Source organism: Choloepus didactylus, chromosome 7 (assembly GCF_015220235.1).
Source record: "Choloepus didactylus isolate mChoDid1 chromosome 7, mChoDid1.pri, whole genome shotgun sequence".
Lineage (NCBI taxonomy): Eukaryota > Metazoa > Chordata > Mammalia > Pilosa > Megalonychidae > Choloepus > Choloepus didactylus.
Window position 1 is genome coordinate 142588017 of NC_051313.1, and position 12341 is coordinate 142600357.

The 12341-nt window shown below is 36.6% G+C and overlaps 1 protein-coding gene across 9 annotated transcripts in view; it reads left to right on the forward strand.

Moving 5' to 3' along the window:
- Positions 1-12341, forward strand: part of MAK (male germ cell associated kinase) — a 78770-nt gene that overhangs the window by 10791 nt on the left and 55638 nt on the right. For all 9 annotated transcript variants that reach the window (XM_037844117.1, XM_037844124.1, XM_037844115.1 and 6 more), the window contains 2 exons: positions 9529-9583; positions 10283-10404. In XM_037844117.1, coding sequence (XP_037700045.1) covers positions 9530-9583; positions 10283-10404 — 176 coding nt within the window. In that variant the 5' untranslated portion in view covers position 9529. The remainder of the gene's footprint in view (positions 1-9528; positions 9584-10282; positions 10405-12341) is intronic.

The following is a 12341-nucleotide window of genomic DNA, read 5'->3' on the forward strand; positions in this document are numbered from 1 at the left end:
TGTGACCATATAACTTCTCCCAAAGAAACACTTCATTATGCATAAATACATTTGTGTGTAAGAGTATTTTTTTTATTTTTTTTTTATCATGATTGTTCACATACCATACAATCATCCAAAGATCCAAAGTGCACAATCAGTTGCCCCTGGCACCATCACACAGCTGTGCATCCACCACCACAATTAACTTCTGTCCTATTTTTAGAACACCCCACTACTCCAGAAAGGAAACAAAGACAAAGAAGGAAAAAAAAAAAGGAAACTCAAATCCTCCCATATCCCCAACCACTCCCCCTCCACTGTTGACCCGCAGTACACATGCCACTGTTTATGAAAGAACACTGAAATACTACTAACTGTAGTATATAATTTGCAATAGGTATACATTTTTTCCCTGTATGCCCCTTTATTATTAACTTCCAGCTGTAGTGGCATGCATTTGTTCTGGTTCATGAAAGAGATTTCTAATATTTGTATAGTTAATCTTGGATCTTGCCCACCACAAGGTTGATTGTTTTATACATTCCCATCTTTTAACCTCCAAGTTTCCTTCTGACATACATGATTCTGAGCTTCCCCTTTCCACCACATTCACGCACCATTCAGCACTGTTAGTTATTCTCACAACACGCTACCATCACCTCTGTTCATTTCCAAACATTTAAGTTCATCCTAGTTGAACATTCTGCTCATACTAAGCAACCACTCCCCATTCTTTAGCCTTGTTCTATATCTTGGTACCTTATATTTCATGTCTATGAGTTTACATATTATAATTAGTTCCTATCAGTGAGACCTTGCAATATTTGTCATTATGTGTATGGCTTATTTCACTCAGTATATTGCCCTAAAGGATTCGTCATCAACCCATTTATTTTATGATGGTTTTGTTCAAACGCCATACAGTCCATCCTAAGTAAACAATTGATGGTTCCTTGTATGGTCACATATTTATGTGTTCACCACCCTCACCACTATCTATATAAGGACATCTACATTTCTTCCACAAAGCAGGAATAAGAGTCAAAGAAGGTAGAGAGACAAAAAGAAAAAAGAAAGAGGAGAAAAAAAATGACAGCTAGGAAGCAGCAAAAGGAAAGATAACCTTAGATCAAAGTAGAATAGTCAGAGAACCCCACCAATGCCAAGTCTCACACCCCTCCCCCATGCCCTCCTCTTATCTGCATTTACCTTGGTATATTGCCTTTGTTACATTAAAGGAAGCATAATACAATGATGCTGTTAATTGTAGTCTCTAGTTTATGTTGATTGTATTTTTCCCCCAATGCCTCCCTATTTTTAACACCTTGCAAGGTTGACATTTGCTTGTTCTCCCTCGTAAAAGAACATATTTGTACATTTTATCACAATTGTTGATTACTCTAGATTTCACCAAGTTACACAGTCCCAGTCTTTATCTTTCCTCCTTTCTTGTGGTGTCTCACATGCTCCCCACCTTCCTCTCTCAACCATATTCATAGTTACCTTTGTTCAGTGTACTTACATTGTTGTGCTACCATCTCCCAAAATTGTGTTCCAAACCACGCACTCCTGTCTCCTATCACCCTGTAGTGCTCCCTTTAGTATTTCCTGTAGGGCAGGTGTCTTGTTCACAAAGTCTCTCATTGTCTGTTTGTCAGAAAATATTTTGAGCTCTCCCTCATATTTGAAGGACAGCTTTGCTGGATATAGGATTCTTGGTTGTTGGTTTTTCTCTTTCAGTATCTTAAATATATCACACCACTTCCTTCTTGTCTCCATGGTATCTGCTTAGAAATCCACACATAATCTTATTAAGCTTCCTTTGTATGTAATGGATTGCTTTTCTCTTGCTGCTTTCAGGATTCTTTCTTTACCTTTGACATTTGATAATCTGATTATTAAGTGTCTTGGTGTAGGCCTCTTCATATCTCTTCTGTATGGAGTACACTGTGCTTCTTGGATCTGTAATTTTATACCTTTCATAAAAGATGGGAAATTTTCATTGATTATTTCCTCTATTATTGGTTCTGCCCCTTTCCCCTTCTCTTCTCCTTCTGGGACACCAATGATATGTACATTCTTGTATTTCATTATGTCCTTAAGTTCCCGGAGACATTGCTCATATTTTTCCATTCTTTTCTCTATCTGTTCTTTTGTGTGTAGGCTTTCAGGTGCCTTGTTCTCCAGTTCCTGAGTGTTTTCTTCTTCCTGTTGAGATCTGCTGTTGTATGTTTCCATTGTGTCTTTCATCTCTTGTGTTGTGCCTTTCATTTCCATAGATTCTTCCAGTTGTTTTTTTGAACTTTTGATTTCTGCCATATGTATGCCCAGTGTTTTCTTTATAGCCTTTATCTCTTTTGCCATATCTTCTCTAAACTTTTTGAATTGATTTAGCATTAGTTGTTTAAATTCCTGTATCTCAATTGAAGTGTAAATTTGTTCCTTTGACTGGGCCATAACTTCATTTTTCTTAGTGTAGGTTGTAGTTTTATGTTGTCTAAGCATCTGACCTCCTTGGCCACCCCAGTCAGGTTTTCCCAGATGAGAACAGGCTCAGGTCCCAGAAGGAGGAAATTCAGTATCTGGTTTCCCTGATGGTGTGTCTTAGAGGATTGACACACCCTGTGCTTTTCTGCCCAGCAGGTGGCACCTGTTAGCCTGTCACTCCAGACTGGTGTAAGGAGGTGTGGCCCGTGGCTGTTTCCCCCCAGGCTCTGGGGTCTGGTTCTGAATGGAAGGCAGGTAGTGGAGCTGGGCCCCACCTCTTTCCTCTTGGGAGGATATGCCCCCTAGAGAGAGGTCATTTGCATATAAATAGATTCTTTGTTTTTCTGACTCTGCTATCTCCACCCTTGTCTGTGTCAGAGTGCTGTGAGTTTAAAATGGCTGACTTTCTCTACTGCAGAGCACTGCAAGCCAAAAATGGTTAAGGCTTTCTCCACTGAGCTGCCCAGGTTTACAGAGAAAGGGACAGAAAGCCCCCCCTTCAGGGTGAGTCTATGGCCCCCAGATTCACCCACTGGCCAGAGATAGCACCTGATCCTTTGGGCTCCCCATCCCAAGACAGATATGTCCCCTGACTCTCCAAGGTCAGTCGTCACCAAAAGCCTCTGTCTGCTTGTTGGGGATTTGCAGACTGTATTGAGCAGTTAACATTAAAACCCTAGTTGGAGCTGGGCTGAGGTATATTTGCTTGTTCAAAGAGTGCTGCTCTCTAGCTCCAAAAAGGCTTCCATGAGGGAGGGGCTCTCAGCTGGGTCCACAGTTTTTACTTACAGATTTTATGCTGTGATCTCGGGCATTCCTTCTAATTCAGGTTGGTGTATGATGAGTGGACAGTCACGTTTGTCTCCCCAAAGTTATTACAGGTTATTTACTAGTTGTTCCTGTGGTTTATTAGTTGTTCCAGGGGGACTAATTAGCTTCCACTCCTCTCTATGCTGCCATCTTCTGCCATTTTCTAAGAGTATTTTTAAAGGTCTAGAAGGATACACATACAATTTATAATAGCTATCGCTTCTGGGAAAGGGATAAGAGAATGAGACTGAGGGATAGGTCACAGGTTGTTAAAACTTTTCTGTTTTATATGACAAAAATATTAATTATTCCTTCTGGGTAGCAAGAACATGATGACTGCTATATTCTTAAATTTCATAAAATGAACCTGCATGGTATTAGGTAAAGCCTTGGGAGAATTCAGGGGCAAAATGCTATAAGAAGTCAAATAGAAGAGGTCATTATTATATAATTCAGAAATGCTTTTGTTGTAAGAAATAAAAAATCCTAACCAAAAGTAATGTAAATTGAGATTTATTTTTCTCACATAACAAGAAATCTTGAGGTAGGTGGCTAAGGGCTAGTACCTTGTCTCAAATGATATAATCAAAGACCTAGGCTCCTCTCTCTTCAAAAAATGGCTGCTACAGCTCCAGACATTGAGTATGAGTTCCAAGCAGGAGGAAGCAGGGAAAAGGTGAGGTTAGTTAGTTACTGCCTCTTTTTAAATTAGGGAAACAAACGTTTTCAACACTCCTGTCCAAAAGACTTCTGGTTTCTTTTCATTGGCCAGAAGTATAGCACTTGGCACACACAAACTACAAGGAGGCTGGGAAATTGAGCATTTATCTGGGCATTTTGTATCCCTGTACAAAAACTGGACCCTGTCAGTAAAGAAGAAGAGAAGAATTGCTTTTGGGTGGTCAACTAACAATGTCTGCCACATCGAATATCCACTATGTACCAGATAATGTTCTAGCTTAACAAGGATAGAGCAAAAAATCAATCAGAGGAGGAGTCACATGGAAAGCTTGAAGAAAATTTAGAAATTCACTCAATACAAAATTGTTAAGCTCCTACTACTCTTGGTGCTAGGTACAAATGGTGATCAGATGGGTTACAGTGAAGTGGGGAAGACATAAACAAATTAGACAAATTATAGGAATATTGGATTCTATGGTAACATAGAGAAGGCTTCCTATAGAAACTGAGAACTAAAGAAAGGCAACAAATTAGCAAGAAAAAGAGGAGGGGGGAATCTTGCTCTGGGCGCAGTAAGCATAGTATGTACCAGGGCCCAGAGGCAAGAGAGAGAATGTGAATGCTTGACTGGGGTTGAGTAGCGGAAAGAAGTTTAGGTGGCTGAAGTTAGATTATGAGTGGGGCAGAGGAGGAAGGTGAGGCTAAAGAGATAAGAAGGGTGAAGTCATGAGGAGTTTATATATCATGAGATCTATAGAAGGTCATTGAATGATTTTAAGCAGGAGAGTTGATGTGATCAATATTGTTTGAGAATGATCTCTTTGGCAAAAGAGTGGAGTCCCAATTGAAAAGGCCCAGACTGGACACAGGATGACCAGACAGGAGTAGGAATCTTAGTTAGAGGTGGGTAGGACCAGAGTCTGGTGGGATGTTGGGAGAGGGGGACAGTATGTGGGTACTTTCAAGAGGGTAGTGGTAAAAGGCTGATCACAGGGTTCAAGCTGAAAGAGGAGGCAAGTAAAGCTGAGCAGACTCTTGTAGGAAGGGCAAGAAATTGAGCCAGTGGATGTAAAAAGCAAATTTGATGATGATGGTGGGAAAAGGATAGGAGGTTATGGTGAGAGTCTGAACTTGTAAAGTATGAGATCTTGGAGAGCAGAACTATTTCTCATGACACGAGGTGTTTACCAGTGACCTTGTGTGGCAGATTGAATTAGGTACCCCAGAAAAACAAGCTCTTAATCTTAATCCATTTCAATTACAATCTGTGTGAACTGACTGTAATTAGGACCTTTTGATGAGGTTTCTTTGGTCAAGATGTGGCTCAGCTGAATCAGAATGGGTCTTAACCCTATTACTGGAGGCCTTAAAGAGAAGGCCACAGAGAGAAAAGCCACAGGGAGCATGCAGAAGCTGGAAGTCAGTGGAACCCAGAAGAGAAAGGAGAAGACGCCACCACCATGTGCATTGCAATGTGACACCAAAGCCAAGGAACCCCAAGGATCCCTGGCAACCAGCCCCAGAATGCCACAGTCTTCAGGGAGAAAGCATTGCCTTGTCAATGCCTCTATCTTGGACTTCTCTTAGCCATGAAACCATAAGTTAATAAATTCCATTGTTTAAGCCAACCTGTTATAGGTTATTTGTTTTAGCAGCCAGGAAATTAAGATACCATGGTAGGATAGAGGCGAACATCTCATTAAAGTTATGAAACTGTGAAGGAAGGCTACTGGCAGGATTATGGATATGAATATTAACTACTGTTATTACTCTTTAAAGGTTCTATAATAGTGAGGATAAGATACAATCTTAAGATAGTCTTTCGACCTTATGTCACTTACAAGCATCAGACAAGGAGGCTATGCCCCTTATTCTCCATTCTCAGTTTAGCCCTATTGGTCACCCTAACTACCCACATCCCATAATATCTAATCAGGACCATGATCTTATCCTTAGTGGTATGAAATTTTAGGCACTCCCAATTTAAACCATAAATATTCTGGAGGTCTCACTTTCCAGTAGCACCAAGCATAACACTTTAAATCTAATGTTCATGCCTTTCTCCTCAATTAAAAAATAAATCCATGTTGAATAAATCCATGTGGCATAAATTTTGTGCATCAGATGAAGATCTACCTATCCTTAATCCTCAAGGAGGGCAGTAAACATGTCCCCTTGAAGGGAAATTACATCATCTGGAAGAAAGTATTTTTCATTCCAAAAACCAAAAAGAACCAAGGAGTCATTTGGGTCATTGGCTATTGGAATTATACATGCTCAGTTATGAATGGTATTGGGGAGCAAAACAGAGAAGAGCCCGAGAGCTAACATAATACTGAGATGACTAGGAAAAACAGGGGTCTGGCAGTTGGTAAGTGATGGGCAAGGTGGTATAACTGGAGAATCTTGAACACAAGGAAGAAAGTTTGTATTTAATTCAGTAAGCAGTGGGGCAGGGCTTTTTGGAACAGGCTTGAAATGTGGTAAAAAGTGGCTAGGATGAGTTGGAGGGTGAGCAGTTAGAAGTTAGGAGAATGCGGTGAATAACAAGAGAAAAGGTAAAAGACGAAAAGATGAAAGTTCACTGGTAAGGAATTTTGTGTTATCTGCTGCCGTTTCAAAGAAATCTAGAAGATACAATTCATGCTAGAAGATGGTAAAGTTTCCCTCAACTCATTAAATTAACAAATATTTATTAAGCTTTCTGCCCTTTAAGGAGTTGAGTGGCAATTCCAAGTCTGAGGGTTCCTGTCTGTGGGACAGTCCCTCAAGAGCCCACCTGTGGGTACAGAAGTTCATCCAGTCATTTGGAAAATATTTATGTAGTATCGACTGTGTGCCAGAAACTGATCTAGGTGTTTGGGGGTATCCTCACATTTGGGGAGAGGGGAGAAGAACTAGACCTAATAAATAAGTATATTATATAGTATGTTAGACGGTGATAAGTGCTTCGAAAAACAAAGAGCAGAGCAGAGCAGGTGATGGTAACAGCATTGTTATTTCTTAAGATGACAGTAGTTGGAAATAGCCATGAAAATTAGCCTTGGGCATTGGAGAAATAAGGGTCTTTTATTTCCACTAGCCAGCAGCTCTTTGTAGCCTCAGGGCCCACACACATGCTGTTACTGTCTGCCTGACACTTCCTTTTCTCTGTCTTCACATGCTGGCACTTCTGTGTTTCAGGTCTCAGTTGAACGCTTGCCTTATCAAAGAGGCCTTCCCTGGCCATTAAGTCTTGAAAAAATTCCTCCTTGGTATTCTACTCATGTTCCTTATAACTGATTTGTTAATGTGTCTTGTGTTAACAGATTCCAAGACTATTTCCTCCATTAGATGGTGAACACAGCAGTAACCACATCTCTGTTCATTGTCCTGGCATTTAGTAGCTGTTGTCAGAATGAATAAATGAAAGAGAAGATGGCAGGGGGTGTAAAAGAGTGCCTTTTCTCAGCTATCCCAAGAAATTGGTTTGTCTTTGGGATAACTGTTGTGTAAGGAGTCTTCTTTACTTGCTGCAGATAGATATATGCGTCACCTTAGAGTAGTATTTCTGCGAATAGTAATTGCTCAATTGGTACAGTTTCTTTATGGGGTGATGGAAGAGTTTTGGTAATGGATGGTAGTGATGGTTGCACAAGATAGTGTAATTAACACTACTGAATTGTATAATTGAGAGTGGTTAAAATGATTAATTTTAGGTTATATTTATGTTATCAGAATAGGACTGTACAACACAGAGAGTAAGCCCTAATGTAAAATAGGTATTATAGTTAATAATATAATTATAATTATAAGGTTTTATCAGTTATAGCAAAGGTACCACACTAAAGCAAAATGTTAATAATAGGGAAAACTGCATGAGTAGGGGGATAAGGGAACTCTATACTTTCTAAATGATTTTTCCGTAAGCCTATAACTACTCTAATTTAAATAAAATTGAATTTTAATAAGTAGCATATTGGTAAATGTAGATGAAGCAAGTACAGATTTTACAAGTAGAATAAACATTTGAATTTCTACTAAATTGTGAAAATTAGCTTGAACATATTTTTATCTGGCTTCTAAAAGATTGGATTTTTAAAATTCTGAAATTACTTTTTAAGAATCGTAGCACATTATATTGCAGTTTTATATGTGATCATTTTATTAAATTACTTTTCTTTATTGTTATATTTGAATTGACTTCTATTTTAAATCCATCATTATGCCAGATTTACCTTTCGCATTTTAGTAAGACACATTACACAAACCTATTGCACTAAAAAGTACCTTTTGGTAAGCTGGTAAACCCTCAATTTCATTAAGCTCCTTCACAGATTTCTAGTACTTCAATAACTATAAGTGAAATTGTGATTCACTAAAGGATATTTTAGAAACGATAGCAGTGAATCTCTTCATGTCTTATTACACTCTATCATAGATACTGGTATAAATAAGAACATCTGGTATTTACCATGGGCTGAACTAGGCAGTTGACAATAAACTTGTATGATCTTATGCAGTAAACTTATTTTATGAGGCACAGAGAGATCATTGGGTAACTCACCCAAGAACATACAGTTAGTGTGGGGGAGAGTGAGGATTTCAATCCCAGCCGTTTAGTTCCACAGCCCCCGGTCTTGACCACCATGCTATGTTGCCAATTCTTTACTTATTTCCTTATTTGGGTATTATGCTCTCAGGCTATGGATTATAGGAATTATTCTAATTAACAAATGTAATTTTAAGATTCCTGAGAATCTTCTAGAATATTTCAAGAAAAGATGATAATGCTAAATAAAAGAAGTAGGACATATTTACTTTAATTTTCACAACCCACCTGTGTGACTCCCACACCTGAAGAAACATTTTTAAGAACAGGAATCCTGTTTTTCCTTGTTTTCTATTTTATATGCTGACTAGAACTCGATTCACCTAAAAATACCACCTTTCTCTATGGTGTATATCATGGAATTACTTTGTTACCCTAAATATTCTTTTGGCCTGTTTTTCCTTAATGGTAACCAACTTAGGATGGAAGAGGGGAAATAAGGAACAAAATCCAAGAAAGCTATTGCTTAAATTTGGTTACTTCTTCATCTTTGCTGACTTAAATCACTTAACTTTATGGCCTCTTGTCTAAAACTGAGCTTAATGCTAAAGTAGTTTGGCAGATCAAATTATTCAACTAAATTCCCTACCAATATTTCTTCACCTATCCCTATAGGAAGTATATTATAGGAAGTATAAGTCATATTTAGCCATCAAGTACTGGAAAGAGAGAGGAAATCTGAAAAGGCCCAGAAAAGCACAATTAGAGAAGTGTAAGAACTCAGCCAGAAAGAAATATTAATAGTACTTCCATCACCTTTGTGCCCAGACAGAATTTTGGACATCGCATAGGCATCTTCTGAGCCTTTATCCACTAACCTTGAGATGCATAGAAGGAAGGTGATTTTCTTTTAAGGAAAAGGAAACTGAGAAAGATATCATAGCTTGCCCAAAATAAGAGTTTAGAAAGCCCATGGTGTATTTTGTGTCCTTGAATCCTCAGTCTGTGTACACAAAACTTTAACTTATTTATTTCAGGATGAAGAGGAAGTTCTATTCTTGGGATGAATGTATGAACTTGAGAGAAGTGAAGGTAAAATCTTTGAAATGAAGAGAACCCCAGAAGGCCTTAACTGAACATTCTACCTCATGCCTATTTCATTTCTGAGGACAGCTGCTAAAGGAGATTATTTTCTTCTCTGTGGACAGCATCCCAAAGATAATTATGTTTCTTATGCTTTCACTTTCTCTTTCTAAAGTAATATCAGCTCATTTCTTCTTGTTCTGCTGTCAGTACAGAACAGAAAATAACTATATCCTCATATTTGAAAGTAGATTGTCACTTATAAAAGATCATTTTAATCCATGTAATCATAGGAAAGATAACTTTTTAAATCACCACATACCATTTATGGTAGTTATATTTTATGCTGTGTTACTTGGATAAATTTTTGGAGACTTTTTGCATGGAATTTCACATAGTTAAGTCAGAGGAATATTAGACTTATTTAATAGACCCAAGTGACACATGGAAAGAAATGTTTGCTAGCTATTGCTTATTTGGTTTGTTTTTGCACTCACATGCATTATTTAAAACAATTATTGCTTACTTTAAGTGGGTATATTTAAAATAGATAATTTTAAGTTATGTAGATATTAAAATGTTGTAATTTAGTAATGAATCCAGAAGAAGGAGAAAACTACTTATGGTAGTTATCATAACTTAACATTGATGAGATTTTGCCAACTTCTGTAACTTGAAGAATTTTAATGCTTATTTGTGGTATTACAGTCTCTGAAGAAACTTAATCATGCCAATGTGATTAAACTGAAAGAAGTTATCAGAGAAAATGACCATCTTTATTTTATATTTGAATATATGAAAGAAAACCTCTATCAATTAATGAAAGACAGGTATGTCTTTATTTTATGAAAGCTGTAATTTTCCTCCTATTCTTTTCTCCGTCAGCTCCTTGGATCTCTTAAATATATCACACTTTATGATATACAGATTTAGCACTGCCAGAGGTGAATTTAAATCAATTACTTCTATTTATGAAAGGATAGCATTTGACATTGAAGAAGGGTAAGCTATGATGTGGCTAACATTTTTCTACTGTAATTCCTTAAAAGTCAAAGTAAATATTGCATATACACATATGGTATCTATATTTTAAATAAAAATTATATAGTTTAATACTCAGTAATAAAGCTGGCCTTGGGAAAAATTGAGAAAATTATCTTCATTGCTCTCCCAAGCATCTTGTAAAAGGTTAATGAAAGAATGAAGAAGCAAATGAAGTAGCTTTCAAGAAAAGATCTAATAAATACATGCTCATTAGACTGCATAAGAGAATGATAAGACTTAATTGTTACTGAGCCCGGTGGTATTCTCATTTTAATTTTTAAACCTACCGATAGAATCTCCAATGAGTGAACTTCATTTGTCCACCAGGGCTTGGGGAAGATAATGTCCTGGTATTGGTTGTCCTAGTTACATCTTGGAGATTAATGTTCATTTTTCCTTCTTTTAAAGTCAGAGTTACTTGACAAAAGACCCTAAAAAACTTTAGAAATATTCTAAAATAATTTTCCAATATAAGGGTGTTGATTTCTCTCCCTTGTCTTTCTTTTACATGTGTGCACACACAAACCCCCACATACACAATGGAGGTCTGAGGGTAGTAAGTGAATTTTTCTTTAATCAAATATTTCCTTCTTTCAAAAAATGGTTGTGGAATGCCTGTTATTTTTGTCAGGCAGATAACATGATAATGTTACTAGCCATTAAAATAAAAGAAAATTTCCACGTCTCAAGTCAGTTTTGATTTTTCTGTATTTCCTCCTAGCCTTCGTGTGTGGGCATACATACTTTTTATTGGGTTGTAATTTTAGTGGTGATAATTTCTTTCACTTAAAACTATCTTTTATATGCTGATACTGAGTCTTCTTCATTGCCATGGCTACTGTGTTGTTAGATGGCTATACCAACCTTTACTTAACTAGGACAAATAGCTATTGGCATCTAGTAATAGTTTATGCATTTTAAAATGATAAATAAATGCAGGGTACTTGTCAAAAGAAAATAAATTCAATTTCCACATGAATATATGAAATCCTATGCTTAAGTCTGATTTTTTAAAAATATATAAATTTGACAGTAGAAATGGTTTAATAAAATAGCAAATGAATTCTACAAAGAATCAACTTTTGAATTTTATGATTCAATTCTGGATTTCTAAATTAAATGGAAACAAGTGAATTATATTTTATTAGTCAACGTAAAAGGAATAAATACTGCCATGAACAATAGTGAATGGTGAAGGGCTACTTGAGATTATGTGACATTTTTACATTTTGTTTTGGGTAGTTTAACTTTCTGAAACATTATTTTGAGGATGAAAATAACCTAAAACTTCTTTATTCATTTATGCTTCTTTTCAATTTTAATTTAATTGCTCTGATACTATAACTGCGCCTTAGGGATATAGCATACGTTTTATAAAGTTAAATTGTTAGCAAGAATAAAAATATGTTGGTTACTTTGAAATTTTATAACTTATGAAAGTGAGTTTTAAAAATATTTCAGTAATATATGATTAATATTATTTTTCAATTTGAGATAAAACAAGAGATTATCTTTTACTGTCTATTGTGGGATTCAAATCCATTTGGTGGTCTAAAGATTTGAATGGTAGAACAGTTTAGAATATAATATAGACATATTATGTGATTAACAATACAATGTTGGAAAATAGGCCATTTTATGTATGTTGAGAGCATTTTGAATTGACCCTCTAAGTCCAATCAAACATGCTGAAATAAAGATAATAGAAAATGTTGAAATTAAC